Here is a 20,719-nt window from a genome sequence, read left to right on the forward strand (position 1 = left end):
CTGCCAACACCTTAATTTTAGCCCAGTAAGACTCATTTTGGACTTCTGACCTTCAGGACTGTAATTTAATAAATTTGTGTTGTCTTAAGCCACTGTGTTTGTTATAATTTGTTACAGGAATAGGAAACAAATACAAACCTCTTCCACTTCTTTCATTTATTATTAATCCCTGGGTATCAGATATAGAAACACATAGAAAAAGAATCAGTGACTCAGTGGTGTTAAGGGGGATCTGTGATCAGGCTAGTAAATGGCATTTTGTGAACATATTCCCAGTGGAACATGACTACCAAAGAGATAAAAAAAGACTGGTTATCTTCTCAAGCTATGTAATGGGTCATGTCCTGCTACTCACATGGCAGATGATGACAAGTTTCCTTTGGACTTGGAAATTTTAGAGTGACAGGGTTATTTGCAAGTATAGTCCATTGAAAAGGTTCCTGTGGAAAGGGTAAAGTACACCAACTCTTTCAAGTAGGGAATCATCAATTCTTTTTAAATGGAAGATTACAGATCAAATATTTTACTTGTATCTAATCCCTCCCTCAGAACTCTTTATGAATAGAGTACAGGGACCTTGCAGCTTAATTCTTTTTCCTCCACTCAAGAAAGATTATAAAGTTAAGGAGAATAGAAATCATTTATAGGTGGGACTGGGCGTGGTGGCTCACGCCTATAATAACAGCACTTTGGGAGTCCATGACACGCAGGTCACTTAAGGTCAGGAGTTTGACCAGCCTGGACAACAAAGTGAAACCCCATCTCTACTAAAAATACACAGACACTCTCACAGACACAGGGAAGAAAAGAAAAAAAAATACACAAAAATTAGCCAGGCATAGTGGTGTGTGCCTGTAATTCCAGATACTCGGGAAGCTTAGGCACAAGAATCTCTTGAACCAGGGAGGCCAAAGTTGTGGTGAGCCAAGATCCCGCCACTGCACTCCAACCTGGGTGACAGAGCAAGACCCTGTGTCAAAAAAAAAAAAAAAAAATTGTTTCTAGGAAAGAGTACATGTCAACCCTGCTCTGAACATTTCTCCAGGTTTCTCACATTTTGGTCAACTGCAGCTGAAATTTAGCCAATATGGTGCCTTTTCTAGAATATAAGTTATGGTAGTGTAGAAGACTAACATAAGGGTTCTGTCACCTACAGATATTTGGGCTCTTAATGAGATTTTCAGATTTTACTGTTTATTGGGTTTTACTTGATGGTTTCCTAAAGAAGTTGATCACCAGATATACTTTGATGCTTATGAACTGTCACACTGTCTCAAGAGCATCTCTATGGGAGTCTTTCTAATCTAATAGTTCCTGCTAAATACCTGGAGATGTCGCCTTAAACATTCAACTCTGGTAACCAACGAAGACTCCAAGACAAGAGAACTGTATGTGTGATGTGTGTGGGAACATTTTTAAAAATTTATTTATTTTACTTTAGGTGTATACTATATCTGGCATTTCTCTCCATGTTATCCTTCCCCACCCTCCCCTCTCTCCCCACTCCCCACTGTCTCTCTCCTATGCCCCCAACTGCCCCCAGTGAGTGATGCTCCTCTCCCTGAGTCCACGTGTTCTCGTTGTTCAACACCCACCTATGAGTGAGAATATACGGTGTTTGGCTTTCTGTTCTTGTGTCAGTTTGCTGAGAATGATGGTTTCCAGATTCATCCAAGTCCCTACAGAGGACACAAACTCATCGTTTTTTATGGCTACGTAGTATTCCATGGTGTATATGTGCCACATTTTCTTTGTCCAGTCTGTCATTGATGGGCATTTGGGTTGGTTCCAAGTCTTTGCTATTGTACACAGGGCTGCAATGAACATACATGTGCATGTGTCTTTATAATAGAACGATTTATAGTTCATTGGGTATATACCCAGTAATGGGATTGCTGGGTCAAATGGAATTTCTATTTCTAGATCCTTGAGAAATCGCCACACTGTCTTCCACAATGGTTGAACTAATTTACACTGCCACCAACTGTGTAAGAGTGTTCCTATTTCTCCACATCCTCTCCAGCATCTGTTGTCTCCAGATTTTTTAATGATCACCATTCTAACTGGTGTGAGATGGTATCTTAATGTGGTTTTGATTTGCATTTCTCTAATGACGAGTGATGATGAGCATTTTTTCATATGTTTGTTGGCCTCATATATGTCTTCTTTTGAAAAGTGTCTGTTCATATCCTTCACCCACTTTTGAATGGGCTTGTTTTTTCTTGTATATCTGTTTTAGTTCTTTGTAGATTCCGGATATTACCTCTTTGTCAGACGGGTAGATTGCAAAAATTTTTTCCCATTCTGTTGGTTGCCGATTCACTCTAATGATGGTTTCTTTTGCTGTTCAGAAGCTCTGGAGTTTAATTAGATCCCATTTGTCTATCTTGGCTTTTATTGCCATTGCTTTTGGTGTTTTAGTCATGAAGTCCTTGCCTATTTTTGATAGTGTACCTTTTCCACCAGGAATTCTCCTCATTAACAAAGTCTAATTGTCTTGGGGGCAAATGTCAAGGTTCTTAAATATGGGTTTTATTACACCTTGTAACTGATTATTTTCCCCTTGAGAATATGTCTGAGGTTTCATGGAAATCAAGAAGAAACTTGTAACCATTGACTTGAAATACAACCTGTCAAGAATGCATTCGATCTATGTGGCAAAACCGAATAATATGGTGTATGAATAATAGGTATTCCATTTTTAAATTCATTCCCTTGTGGACTACCAGCCTGGCTTTATTTATTCCAGACCCGAGGCTAATGTTGGAACTGTAGTCATTTCAAAACGCTCAACCTCTCCAGATGGGGTTAATGGAATCTCCTAAATTTGGTGAGTGGAGGGCATGAGCACAGTTCTCAGAACATTGACATCTGCCTTCGGTGCTGACATTTGGGATCCGGATTTAGCGCCTCCACTCCCATCCATCTGCGTCTAGCTAATCAAAGAAGGTTTTTTTTTCCCAAAGATGGAAAAATGATTGAAATGGCCACTTCTCAAAGTTTAGGTACACTTGGGAAGCATTCCGTCAAGGGACAAGATAAGCAAAGTGGACGGAACCCGAGAGCATTTTATCTTGATGCTAGAAGTATGGAGGCTGAAGGCATAAACCAGTCACCAATGCTAGAAGTTGTGGAGGCCCCAGGGGACTGGAAGACCATCTCTCCAGCTTCTCAAGATGTCAGAGTTCAGTACTTTCTCCTGGTCGTTCAGTGACAGCATCACAGCTGGGAGAAGCTTGGGGCAATGCAGGCTGCCTAATACATTCAGAGACCTTTACAGGCAAAGGAGACCTTAGAAATCATTTCCTTGAGGTCAAAGAAGTGAAAAGGTTAGGCCAACATCACAAAGTCAGTTAGTAGCAGAGCCTACAATTCCCTCCACGTGGTGCTGTTCCTAACTAGCTTTCAAGCCAAACGTGGGGTCTTTGGTAACTCTAAGGCTTTGCCCTGATCTGCACGGTGCAGAGTCGCATCCTTCTGAAGTGTTAGGGCCACAGCTGGGCAGAGCTAGCCAGTGGGCAGGGACAGCTACTACAATGCCTGTATTTTTCCCCACTGAACTAGAGCTCATAAATAGGAACACACAGCAGCACACTTTCTAAGAAACATGACAATGACACACAAAAGTGCAATTCTGCATCACTTTATTTATAAACAAGTTGAGAATGGTGTGGTCCATTTGAGAGCAAGAATGGGATAGGAGTGCGGGGCGGGGGGTGTAGGGGACGCACAGAGTTGGGGGAGGCTGATTCCAGTAGTTTGCGTTATTCAGCACCAGAGCAAATGCTTGGGCATAAGGTCGTGCTTTAACCCAGACGAGTCATCGTCTTGTCTTCTATGTACAGCATAGTCTTAAGTATGTATGCTCTAGTTATGGCTTTGTCCCTGGACACACTGCAGTGACACAACAGAAAAAAACTAGAAATAAGTTGCAAATGCCTCATGAGCTATTTCTTTTTAAAAAGTCTGATAGCCAAGGCTAATGCTGAATGGATGCCTAAGAATCAAGCACATCTCTGCTAGAGACAGGCTCATCTGCTTCAGCTGAGCCAGTGACACTGTCTTGCATCTCTCCCTGGGGTATGACTAGATGCTAAAATAAGTACTGAAGACGGAGAGAAAATAAATCTGTGCTCTTCCTGTCCCTCCCTCAGGGGGTGAAATCACAGTATCTAGTAGCCTAAGGCATAGAGCAAAACTGAAATCCCTAAGCTGTGTCTCTTCCACTCAGACCAGGTCAGAGGCCAGGCCAATGTCTCGTGTCCTGCTCCTCTTGAGGCTGGAGTTCCTTTGCCTTCCGAAGGTCCTAACACACAGGAGCATGCTTGCCAGAAGTAAGTCATTCAGTGTGACTATGGCACAGCAGTTTCACCCTTGTTTCTTAGCTGGTGGAGGGGTGATCAGTTGATTTTAGTGTCCCCATAAGCAGCTAATGTAGAAGTGCTGAAATGAAACAGCTAGAGAGGCAGGGACCCCCACATCTTTCGTGGGCATTTGCCAACCTTGGTTGTGTGTAAAAGGAACCCTTACCTCTTCATCTGTTAGGGGCGAGTTAACACTTGAAAGGGAGCGGAAAATCAGCTGGGCATGATGGCTCATGCCTGTAATCCCAGCACTTTGGGAAGCCAAGGCGAGTGAGACATCTCAGGTCAGGAGTTCGAGACCAGCCTGGCCAACACGGTGAAACCCTGTCTCTACTAAAAATACAAAAATTAGATGGGTGTAGTGGCAGGTGCCTTTAATCCCAGCTACTTGGGAGGCTGAGGCAGAAAAATCCCTTGAACCCGGGAGGCAGAGGCTGCAGTGAGCCAAGATGACATCACTGCACTCCAGCCTAGGCAACAAGAGTGAAACTCTGCGTCAAAAAATATGTGTGTGTGGTGTGTGTGTGTGTGTGTGTGTGTGAGAGAGAGAGAGAGAGAGAGAGAAGAAACGAAGAAGGCAGGGAAAGAAGGAAAGAAGGAAGAAAGGAAGGAGGGAAGGAAGGGAAGGAGGGAGGGAGGAAAAGAAAGGAAGGAAGGAAGGAAGGAAGGAAGGGAGGAAGGGAGGAAGGAAGGAAGGAAGGAAGGGAGCAGAAAATCACTACCTTCCCATTCCCCTACTACTTCAGTCCCACTTTCTCCCATCTTCATAAGCTGCCCTCTTCTGCAGTCCTAAGTAGCTTCCTCTAGCCCTCCTCAGTCTGAAGCTTCCTTTCCTCACTAGGGCAAAAAGAATCTCTTCCCTTGCTTTGTGTCATTCTTACTTACCCCTCCAAGCTTGGAGTACCCTTCCCATATTTCTCATTCCAGCCTTAACTCACTCTTGGCCATTACGGTTGACCAGCCAGCCCTAACAAAATGCAACCTGGTCTCCACCTGGGAGCAGGAAGGTGGTGTGGGGGTAGGGGCTGTGAAAGGCTAAAAGATGGCCAAAAGTTGGGTTGCAGAATCCTCCCCATTCCTTCTCAGTAGACTTGTAGCCTCAAGAGGGTATGGGGTTGGGGAGCTCACTGCAGGTTAGGAGGGTGAGATTTAGAACCCATTTATGTGTGGTTTGGGCCCATCCCTGGAAGAGGCATTGGTTGTTTCCCGTAATTGGCAGCAATGGTGACATTATCTGATGAGTCACGTAAGTGGCACCTGTCAGTATGGCATGTAAGACCTGCAAATGTATAGTCGACCTGATAGAGTATTTGCTCCAGAGTGCAGAATTCAGGTAAAAGTGGATCTATCTGCCCTGGGTCATGGCGTGGGGGCACAAAAAGGTCTTCCCGAGAGTCTCACCCATAAAGTGAGGTCCTGAAATGGTTGAAGGAGAGCAGATATTTTTTATCCTCCTTTCCTCCCTCCAGGAACTTCTTTCCTTCTGTTCTCTTCCTTGTTCCCACCACCTTCCCTTGCCTGGATGGCCTCATCCTTTACAGTGGCAAGTACCAATTAACTCAAATGGATGGTAGACTGACTTGCATGGTTTGACCTGAGTGTGTGATGGAAGACAGGGACCAAATGGACACAATGGAAGAATGGGGCCCTTGTCCCTCTCTGAAGAGCAATATTCTAGGTGGGCCTTGCCTGCAAAAGGAAGTTTTCTTCCTCACACACCATGTTCCTGCCAGTTCTCTGTCCCACATGAGTGCTTCACAGAGTCCTGGAGAAAGTGCCAAGAACAAAGAGGTTCCAGGCCGGCTTAGCCTCATAGTTCTGCTTCCCAGCCGACAGGACTCATCTCCCGGTGGGTCAGGAGGTAGTTCAACCCCAACACAAAGGGGAAAGATACGCCTCCTTCCTTCATTGGTTGCTCCCCTGTCACCTAGAAGGCTGGTTCCCAAGGAATCAGCTGGAAAGGGACATTCCGTCCCCTCTGAAAATAGAGGCCCAACCAACAACTTGTAGGCAGAGCTCAGAATCTCTTGTGATAGACAAGCCCCCAGCTCTGTCTCTGACTTTACTGGCATACCCAGACAATAACCCAAAGAGTTTGGCTCCAGATCTTAACTCTCCCTGCTCATTTCACATAGGTGACTAAGGAGCAGGAACTTTGGACAACTCAGCAGGAATACCTAGAGTCCTCATCCCACTTGGCAAACCTAGGGCCAGAGATAATGATGCTACTACCTAGACCACTCAGATGCTGAGATCATAACTGAGCCCACAGTTCTCTGTAAAAGGTCTTCAGAGTTTCTCCTTCAACCAAAAATGTTACAGGAGGCCACGAGAACAACATACTCATTTCCTGGTTGGGATAAAACATTTCCACAGGAATCTGGGATGCACTTGACAAAGTGCCCAAGTCACCAGAGAATAGATGGTTCTTGAGACCAAGGATTTCAGAGGAGTATTAGGGTGGAGAGCAGGAGTGGGGTCTATTATAAAATGTCACCACTATATACTCATATTGCACATGGGATACACCCAGGGATGGTATATTGGAGCATACACAGAACAGATACGTGCAGGTAGCACCCCCATCGGTATACTATGTTTGATGCCTCAAACTGTTACTTGAGGTCTATGAAACTGTTAACTGGTCGGAAATGGGAAAAGCCATTCCATAATAGCATCCTTTAAGGAGAAGCTTCAGGAGACATTTCTTGTCTGCTAAACTTGGAGCCAAAGCAAAGCAGCTCCTCTTTTTTTTATATATTAGGAAGTTTTTCTTTGTTGCAGTTCCCACAGATTAAGGTAATTTCTGCAAAACAATGCAGTGAAACCAATGATGAGAAAGTACAACCAGGAGCACGTCAGGCCTTATGTGGAGTTCTTGACAAAACTGTCCTTTGAATAAAAAGTCAAGGTTCACACTAGATGACCTTTGATAACTGGCCTAAAGCAAGGCTTTGTCTGTGAGCCACGTTCATGGAACTGGAAGGAGTTGATGCGTTCCAACATCAGGTCTCAGTGGCTGGACTGAGAAGCTTGCAATTTCTCTTTAACTTGACTATTTCAGAAGCACTTTGCCCCCTCTATTGGAAACAATTTTATTCTGGAAGAGCTGGGATGGTGGGAGGCAACGTGCAGGACCCTTACGGAGGCAGAAGTAGCGGGCTGAGGGAACAGCTGCTTCCACAGGTGGTTTACTTGGTGGGGGTGGGTGGAAGGACCAAAGCAGAAGTCACCCCATCAGCGCAAGTCTCTCTGGGGCACTCTGCATCCTTTCTTAGCAAGGTTAGAGTGATTCTAGATGATGCTAAGAAGGTTTGTGTAGGTTGTCCCGCTCGAAATCTCGGCGCCTCACCCAACTCTTGAGCTGTATGGAGAGTGAGAGAGAACTGGTCCCAAGACCTTCCCTTAGCAGAGTTCAGGGTCTCCTTGCTGAGCTGCAGCTCCTGTGACTATCACCCTTCAAACACCACCCAGGTACCCCCTGTGACCCTCGCCCTCCTCCCCATCCTGTGTGGTGTGGCTCTTTCCTGCCAGCAGCCTCTACTTCTCATCCTCATCCCCCTCGCTCATGCTGCTGATGGAGGCTGAGGCTGCTTTGGGTGAGGAAGGGGGTGAGGTTTTGAGTGGGAGCCATGAGAAGGTGGGTGAGGGGGAGCGGGAAGGGGACCGGCTCCGGGTTGGGCTGCTCACAGGACTTTGCTTCGGGGATAAGGCCTGCAGCATCCGGCTGCTCCTCTCCTGGAACATCTGCTTCTAAAGAGAAATTTGAGAAAAGGCATCTGTTAACTTAGCAATCCAAGGCAGTAGTGAGACAAAAAGGTAAAGCAGGCAGAAGAGCCACTACCCCAAAACTCCTGAGCCCACAAACCTAGACTCGTACCACATCCCATGTTGTCCAAGACTATGTATAGTAAGGAACCAAGTGACATTCAGGGGCAGTGACAAGATTACAGTCACCACTGGTTTTGTTGTTGTTGTTGTTGTTGTTGTTGTTGTTTGAGACAGAGTCTCGCTCTGTCACCCGGGCTGGAGTGCAGTGGCGTGATCTTGGCTCACTGCAACCTCTGCCTCCCAGTTTCAAGTGATTCTCCTGCCTCAGCCTCCCAAGTGGCTGGGATTATAGGCATGTGCCACCACGCCTAGCGAATTTTTGTATTTTTAATAGAGGTGGGGTTTCGTCATGTTGGTCAGGCTGTTCTTGAACTCCTGACCTCAGGTGATCCGCCCACCTCGGCCTCCCAAAGTGCTGGGATTATAGACGGGAACCACTGCGCCCTGCTACTGCTGGTTCTTAACGCTCTTTCCTTCTTCCCTTCTTTTCTTCCATCTACAAAATGTGACTGAGTGTCTATGGTTAGCCAGGCAAGCAGTCATGATCTAGGGACTGGAGGGTGGCGGAAAAGAAAACAAAAACGCTGACCTCACAGATATGAGGAGGGATCACACCATAAACAAAATATGGTATGTCAGATGTATCTGTGGTCTGTGAGAAAAAGAGGGTGAGAGGATAGCAAGTGGGGGTGGGAGCGGGGCAGCTGCAATTGCAAACAGGGTGCTCCCAGAAGGCCCCGCCGAGAAAATGCTACTTGGGTGAAGAATGTGGAAGAGATGAGGGGAGGGACCAGGTGAATGGAAATCAGAGGGCAGCGTACTCCAGACAGAGCACCCCAAGAAAGGAGCATGGACCACACATCCGGGAAGCACAGGCAGGCCACTAAGGGAGGGGGTTAGGAAGAGGTTGCCAGTGAAGGCACAGAGGGCAATGCCACAGAGGGCCATTGTGAGAACTCTGTCTTTCAGTCTGAGGGGACCCACACAGCAGGTCCCAGGAGGGGAGGAGGCCATCGTGGCAGTGTGGAGTGAGCTAGTGGGGAAGGGTGAGTGGGAGGCGCTTTGGGAGATCAGGCCAGAGACATAGCAGGGGGCTATTTTACATACAGTGTCCTCTGAGAAGAGAAACCTCTGGAGAGTTCTGAGCAAAGGATTAACAATCTGCTGCTTGTTTTCAAAGGACCATTCCAACTGCTGTGTTGAGAACAGACTGCCGTGAGGTGGGGGCAGGAGCAGGGAGCCCAGTTATGAGCCCATTGCAGTAAGAATCCAAGGCTGCATGAGGTGGCTACCCCCTGTAATCCCAGCACTTTGGGAGGCTAAGGCAGGCAGATCATTTGAGGTCAGGAGTTCGAGACCAGCTTGGCCAAAATGGTGGAACCCTGTCTCTCCTAAAAATACCAAAAAAATTAGCTGGGTGTGTGTAGGGGGGGCACCTGTAATCCCAGCTACTCGGGAGGCTGAGGCAGGAGAATCGCTTCAACCCAGAAGGCGGAGTTTGCAGTGAGCTGAGATAGCATCGCTGCACTCCAGACTGAGCGACAGAGTGAGACTTTGTCTCAAAAAAAAAAAAAAAAAATTAAGATGGCAATGAAGCCTGGCCAGGCCCAGGATGATGGCAATGTGGTGAAAAATGGCAGGATTCCTAGTATATTTTTCCCCATATTCTTACCGAGGTATAATAAACTCACCCTTTTTGTGTACAGTTCCTTGAGTTTTGACAAATGCATACAGTTTTGTGACCACCACTCCAACGCATGGGAGGGTCCTGTCAGCTCCCAAATTCCCTCGCGACCCTTTGGAGTCTCCCCTCCCCCAGTCACTGGCAACAGATCTGTTTTCTGTCCCTACAGTTGTGCCTTTTCCAGAATGTCATCAAAATGGAATCCTGCAGTATATGATCTGGCTATGTTTTCACGGTAGAGCCAACAGGACTCACTGACAGATGGGACATGGGATGTGGGAGGAACAGGAATCAAGTTACTCCAGTCTCGGGCTGAGAAATTGGAAAGCAGTGATGCCATTTGCCAGTTTGGGGAAGACTGTGGTGCAAGGAGGTTTCAGTGGTTAAGATCTGTTTGCCAGTTTGGGACCTCAGGTGATGGTCGCTGGGTGCTTTCAGAATTGAGCCCTTCCCTGACGCACCCCACTGGACGCTGCATCCCACTGACTCCTGAGCATGCTGCCTGGGGTCTTTCAATTGCTCACAGTTGAGCCTCACCGCCCCCCAGCCACTCAGTTCAATCCTTTGATACTAAACTTGCCCTGAAAGCCAATTCTCCTATTTGCCAGCTTAGACTTGGCTTGTCTTTTGGGTTATTCATTTTACAAACTATTACAGATATCTTTTGGGGACCAGGTGCTACACAGGAGGAAAGGGAGGAAGAAGAGTGTAGAAGAGGTGTCATGTCTCAGCTGGGTCTTTGATAAGCCCAGGAAGAGGTGGGTGGCGATAGGGAGTGGGTCCATGGGGGCTGGCAGAGGATGGCCTTTCCAAGCAGAGCACGCTAAGTAAGGAGTACTAAGTCTAAGTTGCTTGGTGTGACCAGAACCCCAAATGCCCATGGGGTGGCAATGGTCTGGACCTAGAGCACCCAAGGAGGCTGGATTTCCTACTCAAGAACCCCAGAAAGATTTTAATCAAGGGTGGAATCTGATCAGATATGTGTTTTAAAAATACCTTTGGGTGTCAGCATAAAAGCAAACAAAGAAACCATAAAGGAAAAGATTGACATTTGACTACACAAAAATTTAAAATTTCTGTACTCAAAAAAAAAAAACCCCACCATGAAATAAGATAAAAGGCAAATGAAAATATAGCAGAAATTTTTGCAACGTTTACCTAAAAATTATAGATCTTGGTATATACACAGAGCCTGTAAATCAAAGAGAAGAAAGTGGAAACCTTAGTAGAAAAATAAGCATATGGGCCAGGCACGGTGGCTCACACCTGTAATCCCAGAACTTGGAGAAGTCGAGGTGGGCAGATCACAAGGTCAGGAGATCGAGACCATCCCGGTAAAATCCCGTCTCTACTAAAAAATACAAAAAATTAGCCAGGTATGGTAGCGCATGCCTGTAGTTCCAGCTACTCGGGAGGCTGAGGCAACGAATCACTTGAACCTGGGAGGCAGAGGTTGCAGTGAGCCGAGATTGTGCCACTGCACTCCAGCCTAGGCGACAGAGTGAGACTGTCTCAAAAAAAAAAAAAAGAGCATATGGCCTATATAGGCAAGTCACAAGAGAAATTTGTAAATGAGCTATAAAAACTGTTCAGCATCACTAGTAATCGAACAAATGCAAATGGCTGAAATGAGATACATTTTATATATCAGATTGCTGAAGTTTTAAAATTTTGTGACAGCTAGTTGAAGGCTCAGGAAAAGGGCCACATTCATGTTACTGCTGGTAGGAGGATAAAATAGCAACGCCTTTCTGAAGGGTAATTTGGCAATAGATGCAAAAACTTCTATTTTCTGAGGAGATAACCAAAGATATAAGTAAATCTTTATCATGTATAATAGTATTCAATGCAATACTGCAAATGTAAATCTTTGTCATGTATAATGGTATTCAATGCAATACTGCAAATACACAACACTGCAAATTCTCTAACCAGGTTAGAGAAATCTGTGCAACTCCAAGATGATCTAATAAGCGGATGAGGAGAATCAGGTTCTTAAATAATAGTTCATCATGCGAGAAAACACTCATTAGCAACTGCAAAGCCAAAATGATTTTAGAACACTATGTTCTGCATAATCTCAAGTTTGTAGAAGAAATGTACATATACAGAGATGGAAAACAGATGGGAGTGATAACCCGAAATTTTAATGTAGACTGCGCTGGGTGATGAGACTGCGAGTGATTTCAGTCCCTTCTTTACTTTTTAATAGTTCTGTAATGAATATATATTACTTTTTTCATCATAAAAAAGCAGGACAGTAGGAAGAAAGAACTCAGGTAACCCAAACAGAGAGATCAGGCGGAAGGGCAGGTGTTACAATAATGACATTGGTAAGGAATTACTAAGGCCTCAGACACATCACCAATAACACTTCCCCCACCCCCCAACCCAACACTCATTTTTCCTAAGCTCTAGCCCTTTAGAGTCCTAAGTTTCCTCTGGCAAATATAATAATAGATGACTGGCTGACTGCTCAGGTCTTTTCCAGATTTAAAATTCCACACATCTGCTAATATACCAATCATTTACCTTCCATTAAGGGCATTGATGATTCTGCCTAAAGACATCAAACCCCCCTCAAAGTCCAACAGAAAAAAAAGGTACACTACAACAGCACTCCCTTAGATTAAACCCATTTGTGAGACAAAATCAAATGCCATAAGGATTGGGCGGCCTATTATTAACAGCAACATTTAAAAACATTCCTGAACTCCTAGCAGGTACTTTAAAATATGTGTTTTTATTACTGTAATCTTTAAGTATATTTTCTGCGGCAGCCATTAGCCCTCCTGCTGTTAATGGATTGTCAGCATTTCCATTAGAAGTTCACTTTCTAAGAAATCTACAACTTGTCTACTGTAGTTTGAATCAAGCTCGTAGCTGAGAATATTCTGCCTGAGAGGGTGAAAGAACTTGAATCTTTAATGATAAACAATGGTGTCGCACTTCATAAAATGCAATATCCATGCAAAATAACTCCCAACCTCAATTTGCCAGCTCTCTGATCTGTTTCTGGTGCATTTTGAAGGGTGGTTCCCCTGCAAAGGACCTGAATTCAATACAGTCAGGAGACAGTTTGTAATGAGCTTCCTGGGAAGAAAAGCACTTTAGAAATATAACAAATAAGGAAGACCAGGCATGGCATTTTCAAAGAGTAAAAGTATTTAAATTCAGTCTCTTATGGTATTAAGAGGTTTCCATTTATAAAGTTTTCCCCCAAGAAAATAATCCCATTTATAATCCTGTCCATATGAAAGTCATTTTCTATTTCTCTCCTACAAAGTTTTCCCTTTTAAGAAGTACTTAGCATTTAGTGGGGCAATAAATGTCTTGACAAATGCCTTTAAAGGTTTCAGTATTTCATATATATTCTGGTATATCTGCCAAAAAGAAAGAAAAAAGTTCCTAGTACGATCTGGTTTGGCCCTCTTGTAAGCAGGATGAAACTCAAGGAGAAAAAAGGGCCCATGCTTCAGTTCTGGCCAAATCAATAAACAACTAACCCTTGCATAGTGCCCGACATGGGTGTCAGCCACTGCTCTAGGGCTTTGAAGTGTGAGCCAGGCTGGGCACGGTGGCTCAAGCCTTTAATCCCAACACTTTGGGAGACTGAGGTGGGAGGACCACTTGAACCCAGGAGTTCAAGATCAGCCTGGGCAACATAGTGAGACCCCTCGTCTCTACAAACAATTTTGAAAACTTAGCTGGGCATGGTGGTATGCGCCTGTAGTCCCAGGTACTCAGGTTGAGCCGGGAGAGGGCTTAGGTGGGAAGATCACTTGAGCCTGAGAGTTAAAGGTTACAGTGACCCATGATTGTGCCACCTCACTCTAGCCTGGGCAACAAAGCAAGACCCTGTCTCAAAAAATAAAATTTTTAAAAAAATTTTTTAAATGAAGTATGAATCAATGTAATCCTCCTCCTATGTGGCAGCTATGTTTACTTTCCCCATTTACTGATGCTTATGGCTAAGGCCCAGAGAGGCAAATGAACTTGCCTCAGGCCACCCACCCAGAAAGTGACCTGCTCATGACAACGTCTCTTGTAATTAGCCAGTTTCATAGTTAGAAACTTTTCATGTTTGCTCACATTTTATTTGTACCTGTGTTTAAGGATAAAAATTTTAGGCCGGGCACGGTGGCTCATGCCTGTAATGCCAGCACTTTGGGAGGCGGAGGCAGGTGGATCACTTGAGGTCAGGTCAGGAGTTCGAGACCAGCCTGGCCAACATAGTGAAACCCCATCTCTACTAAAAATACAAAAATTAGTCAGGCATGGTGGTACACACGTGTAGTCCTAGTTACTCAGGAGGCTGAGGCAAGAGAATCACTTGAGCCAGGAGGCGAAAGTTGTAGTGAGCCAAGATCATGCCACTGCACTCCAGCATGGGCGACAGAGTGAGACTCTGTCTTAAAAACAACAACAAAATTAAAAAAAAAAAAAAGATAAAATTTTAAAAGCTGTCAAAGTCTCAGGTGGGAAATCTAATTCTGATTCACAAACTGTATTTTGTAGCACTTTTCTCAAAATCAAAAGTCTTAAAAATGAGCAGTGCCTAAAATTATGATGATTATTTTAAAAAATACAAAACAGAAATTAACAAGTGTTGGTGAGGATGTGGAGGAATTAGAGCCCTGTGCATTGCTGGTGGGAGTGTAAAATTGTGCGGCCACTCTGGAAAACAGCATGGTGGCTTCTCAAACAAAAATTAAACATGGAATTACCATGTGATCCAGCAATTCTATTTCTCAGTATATACCCAAAAGAATTGAAAGCAGAACTCGAACACCAGTGTTCGTAACAACCCAAAAGTCCATCAATGGAATAATGGATAAAAAAAGATGTGATGGGCCGGGCGCGGTGGCTCAAGCCTGTAATCCCAGCACTTTGGGAGGCCGAGGCGGGTGGATCACGAGGTCGAGAGATCAAGACCATCCTGGTCAACATGGTGAAACCCCGTCTCTACTAAAAATACAAAAAACTAGCTGGGCGTGGTGGCGCGTGCCTGTAATCCCAGCTACTCAGGAGGCTGAGGCAGGAGAATTGCCTGAGCCCAGGAGGCGGAGGTTGCGGTGAGCCGAGATCGCGCCATTGCACTCCAGCCTGGGTAACAAGAGCGAAACTCTGTCTCAAAAAAAAAAAGATGTGATGTACACATAAAATGGAATATCATTCACTCTTCAAAAGAAAGGAAATTCTGATGCATGTTACAACATGGATGAACCCTGAAGACATCGTGCTAAGTTAAATATGCTAACCACAAAAGGACAAATACTATATGATTCCACTTAAATGAGATACCTAGAGTAGTCAGATTTATAGAGGCAGAAAGTAGAAGGCTGGCTGCCAGGGGCTGGGGGCAGAAGAGGATAGGGAGCTCTTGCTTACTGGGTACAGTTTCTGTTTGGGATGAAGAAGAAGTTCTGGAGGTGGATGGTGGTGATGTTTGCAGGACACTGAATGCAACCATTTAATCCCACTAAACTGTATGTATACTTAAAATGGTTAAAATGGGCCCGCGAGGTGGCTCATGCCTATAATCCCAGCACTTTGGGAAGCCAAGGCAGGCGGATTACCTGAGGTCAGGAGTTCAAGACCAGCCTGGCCAACATGGCGAAACCCCATCTCTACTAAAAATATAAAAATTAGCTGGGCAGTCTACCCATCTGACAAGGGGCTGATATCCAGAATTTACAAAGAATTAAAACAGATCTACAAGAAAAAAACAAACAAGCCCATTCAAAAGTGGGCAAAGGATATGAACAGACACTTTACAAAAGAAGACATACAGGAGGCCAACAAACATATGAAAAAATGCTCATCATCACTGGTCATTAGAGAAATGCAAAGCAAAACTACATTGAGTTACCATCTCACGCCAGTTAGAATGGCAGTCATTAAAACATCTGGAGACAACAGATGCTGGAGAGGATGTGGAAAAACAGGAACACTTTTACACTGTTGGTGGGAGTGTAAATTAGTTCAACCATTGTGGAAGACAGTGTGGCGATTCCTTAAGGACCTAGAAATAGAAATTCCGTTTGACCCAGCAATCCCATTACTGGGTATATATCCAAAGGATTATAAATCATTCTACTATAAGGACACGTGCACACAAATGTTCATTGCAGCACTGTTTACAATAGCAAAGACCTGGAACCAACCCAAATGCCCATCAATGATAGACTGGATAGGGAAAATGTGGTACATATACACCATGGAATATTGTGCAGCCATCAAAAACGATGAGTTCGTGTCCTTTGTAGGATTATGCAGCCATCAAAAACGATAAGTTCGTGTCCTTTGTAGGGACATGGATGAACCTGGAAACCATCATTCTCAGCAAACTGACACAAGAGCAGATCAAACACTGCATGTTCTCACTCATAGGTGGGTGTTGAACAATGAGAACACAGGGACACAGGGAGGGGAGCACTCTACACTGGGGTCTGTTGGGGGGAAATGGGGGAGGGACGGGGAGTGGGGTGGTGGGGAGAGATAGCATGGGGAGAAATGCCAGATATAGGTGAAGGGGAGGAAGGCAGCAAACCACACTGCCATGTGTGTACCTATGCAACAATCTTGCATGTTCTTCACATGTACCCCAAAACCTAAAATGGAATTAAAAAAAAAATTAGCTGGGCATTGTGGTGGGTGCCTATAATCCCAGCTACTTGGGAGGCTGAGGCAGGAGAATTGCTTGAACCTGGGAGGTGGAGGTTGCAGTGAGCCAAGATCACACCACTGCACTCCAGCCTGGGTGACAAAGCAAGACTCCATCTCAAAAAAAAAAAAAGGGTTAAAATGATACATTTTATGTTTATTAATATATTTGTCACAATTTTTTTTTGAGACAGAGTTTTACTCTTGTTCCCCAGGCTGGAGTGCAGTGGTATGATCTTGATTCACTGCAACCTCCATCCGCCTCCCAGGTTCAAGCAATTCTCCTGCCTCAGCCTCCCAAGTAGCTGGGATTACAGCTGTATACCACCATGCCTGGCTAATTTTTGTATTTTTAGTAGAGACGGGGTTTCACCATGTTGGCCAGGCTGGTCTTGAACTCCTGACCTTAGGTGATCTGCCTGCTTCGGCCTCCCAAAGTGCTAGGATTACAGGCATGAGCTACTGTGCCCAGCCACCAGCTGACATCTTGGCTACAACTTCATGAGAGACTGAGTCACAATCATCCATCTGGGCTGCTTCCTGATTCCTGACCCTAAGAGACTGTGAGATAATAAATGTTTGTCGTTTTAAGCCACCAAGTTTTGAGGTAATCTGTTACCACGAAAAGCTAACTAATGTAGCCATGGACACCACACTTTCCGCTGGCTGAGAAAGCCTAGAGATAGCAGTAGAGTAGAGGGCTGAGAGTGCCTATCATAAATCTAGACGGCCTTGTCACAAGTACAATTCTGGCAACTGGCATTTTCCCAGGCCTTAGAGGGATGTTGGTAGACCTCAGTTTCTCTACAGCGACACACCCTGACCAAAGGAAAATGAAGCAAAATGACTGCATCATGTGGACATTCCTATTGTGAATGATACAGGGATGACCAGGAAAAAGAGACTAGTCCCCAGGCTTCATTCTAGTGCCTACCAACTCCTGTGAGACCATGGGAAAGGTTCATATTCTAATTTTTTATGCCCTCATCTATATCTATATCTTTATGCATAAAATGGCTATAGTACTACCTTCTTGTGTGGTTAAAATGGGTATGGGGAGGCCAAGGCATGTGGATCACTTGAGGTCAGGAATTTGAGACCAGCCTGGCCAACATGGTGAAACCATCTCTACTAAAAATGCAAAAATTAGCCGGGTGTGGTAGCACACGCCGGTAGTCCCAGCTACTTGGGAGGCTGAGGCAGGACAATCACTTGAATCCAGGAGGCAGAGGTTATAGTGAGTCAAGATCACAGCATTGCACTCAAGCCTGAGCAACAGAGTGAGTGAGACTCCATCTCAAAAATAAATAAATGAGTAAATAAATAAATAAAATGGGTAGAATAAATGTACAAGGACACTGAAAAAACAATTCAACCTGCTATACAACTTTTAGACAATAGCATCATCTTCCTCTTCTTCTTCACTATCATCATCATCATCACCATCACTACTTTCTACCCAGAGACAGAGTGCAAGGGTTTCAATTTTATATTGCCATCCTTGATGTCAAAAATGAGGTCACTTGGGGAGACTTAAAGACTATGGCCAGGCATGGTGGCTCATGCCTGTAAACCCAGCACCTTGGTAGGCCAAGGCAAGAAGGTCTCTTGAGCCCAGTTCGAGGTTACAGTGAGTCATGATCATGCTACTGCACTCCAGTCTGGGCAACAGAGCAAGACTGCATCTCTACAAAAAATGTAAAAATTAGTGGGGTATGCTGGCATACACCTGTATTCCCAGCTGTCTGGAGGGCTGAGGTGGGAGGATTGCTTGAGCCCAGGAATTCGAGGTTACAGTGAACCCTGATCATGCCACTGCACTCCAGCATGGGCAAGAGTGAGACTCTGCTTAAAAAAAGACTATATCACAAGGAGCAAATTCAAATGTTCCCTGGGGCCAGATGAGCTGCATAAATGTATGAGTCAGGTTAAGGAAGGGGGAAGGAGCAGCGTTGCGAGGTGTGACTATGGCAAACAAGAGCTCACGCCTTCCCTAAAATAAATTTTAAAATATTGTTAAGGGCAAAGCACACTACATCTGAGTACTGAATTTGATCCACCAAACACCACGTTGTAATCAACTCTTGCACCTAAAACCATAAGCAATAAAAGGTTAAGGCTATCTATTTATTATCTATCTGTCTAACACACACACACATATATGGGGTGGGGGATTTAGGCTTTATCATACATATCCTTTGCAGATGCCAGAGGTTCTGGGAATAAGTCTTCCTCATACATCCATTCATTCATACATTTATTTAACTCAGAAACATTTATGGAATACCCCCTATAAGTTACATACTATGCTGCATACCAATCTTATTGTACCAGAATTTGTATCTTAAATCCTTCTATTTTGTGCCTTTCCAAGTTTGGGTTGTTTATATCAGTACCGTATTTGCTGGTAACACAGATCCTCTATTTTAAGAAATGAGTTCCAGTCCAAAATTTACAAATAAAGAATTATTATAATAATAGCATATTCATGAAAAGCAAATTACTTATCTTGGCGTTTAACATCCTTGTAACTATTCCTGTATTTTTAATGTCAACAGAAAAAAAGTAGTGTCTTAGTCTGGCTGATACAGTAAATTAATGGTAATAACAGTTTTGACACTAATAGCAAGTTTTAAAAAGAAAAACCTCCAGTCTCTGAACTGGGTTTCATTTCTTAAAAATCACCTTGGCTCACTGTCATCAAACTCCCAAGAACAATTCCAGCTACTATTTCACCTTCACTGGGAGCCTGAAATGACTAAGGTCTATAAAGTTTTTATGAAATTACACACACACACACACACACACACACACACACACACAGATGCACACATATACATACATATATACACACATATACACATATATACACATGTACACTATATACACACATATATACACATACACAGACACATATATACACACATGCATATATATACATATATATGCACATATATAAATACACAAATATACATGCATGTACACATATATACATATACACACATATATACATACATATACACATATATACACACATACACATATATACACATACATATATACACACAGATATATACACACACAGATTTATATATAGGTTATTTGAGACAGAGTCTTGCTCTGTCACCCAGGCTGGAATGCAGTGGCATGATCTGGACTCACTGCATCCTCCGCCTCCTGGGCTCAAGCAGTTGTCCTGCTTCAGCCTCCTGAGTAGCTGGGACTACAGGCGCTCGCCACCACAGCCAGCTAATTTTTAAAAATTTTTTGTATTTTTAGTAGACACAGAGTTTTACCTTGTTGGCCAGGCTGGCCTCAAACTCCTGACCTCAGGTGATCCACCCACCTCAGCTTCCCAAAGTGTGAAATTATATTTTTTCCCTGCCTTTACTCATTCCAAATGGAGAAAGCATCTACCCCCTTGAGTTACTATACCAGCTTTTATCAGCAGAGACACACTTCTGAGCCTGTAAACCAAGCGTCCCCAAACTTTTTACACAAGGGGCTAGTTCACTGTCCCTCAGACCGTTGGAGGGCCGCCACATACTGTTCTCCTCTCACTGACCACCAATGAAAGAGGTGCCCCTTCCTGAAGTGCGGCGGGGGGCCGGATAAATGGCCTCAGGGGGCCACATGCGGCCCGTGGGCGGGCCGTAGTTTGGGGACGCCTGCACAAATGAATACCTACATGGTTTCCTTAAAAACCACTAGCTGTTTTTTCAGACCCTGAAAATTAGTTGTGAAAATGTGAACTATTAAAATACACATGAGACTAAATAAGAAATTTCAGACCCTATGTCATAGAGACCAGAGAACAGGTTCTGTACTTCGTCTGTCCTTATGTTCTTCCATAGTGCTGTGCATAGACAAGAACATTAAGAAATGTACCAGTAATTAAATGATCTGAGCTGAAATTTTTAACAGGCCTACGGAAAATGAAAAGGAGCCCAGCCCTTGGCTCTTCCACTCTTGCCAGCTCCTTCTAGGAGTCACTGAGGGCTCATGCAGCCCTTCTAAACTTTCTACCCATCTCAGACTCAGCCGATAGGACATGGTTAGCCTATAACACCCACCTCTATAAATAATCACTTAGAGGCCACCAGGTGTTAACCAAAGCATCTCTCCCAACTTCCCAAACATTGTTCCTTTTCTAATACTAATTCAGCATGTCACT

General features: G+C 44.3%; 1 protein-coding gene across 4 annotated transcripts in view; it reads right to left on the reverse strand.

The window, feature by feature from the left end:
- Window positions 1–3,627: 3,627 nt before the first annotated feature.
- Window positions 3,628–20,719, reverse strand: part of PCYT1B (phosphate cytidylyltransferase 1B, choline) — a 121,917-nt gene continuing 104,825 nt past the window's right edge. For 3 of the 4 annotated variants that reach the window (XM_003924084.3, XM_003924083.4, XM_074391755.1), the window contains one exon: window positions 3,628–8,117. In XM_003924084.3, coding sequence (XP_003924133.1) covers window positions 7,905–8,117 — 213 coding nt within the window. In that variant the 3' untranslated portion in view covers window positions 3,628–7,904. The remainder of the gene's footprint in view (window positions 8,118–20,719) is intronic. The other variant, XM_074391754.1, reaches the window with a different exon arrangement.

The sequence above is a fragment of the Saimiri boliviensis genome, chromosome X (assembly GCF_048565385.1).
Source record: "Saimiri boliviensis isolate mSaiBol1 chromosome X, mSaiBol1.pri, whole genome shotgun sequence".
Classification (NCBI taxonomy): Eukaryota; Metazoa; Chordata; class Mammalia; order Primates; family Cebidae; genus Saimiri; species Saimiri boliviensis.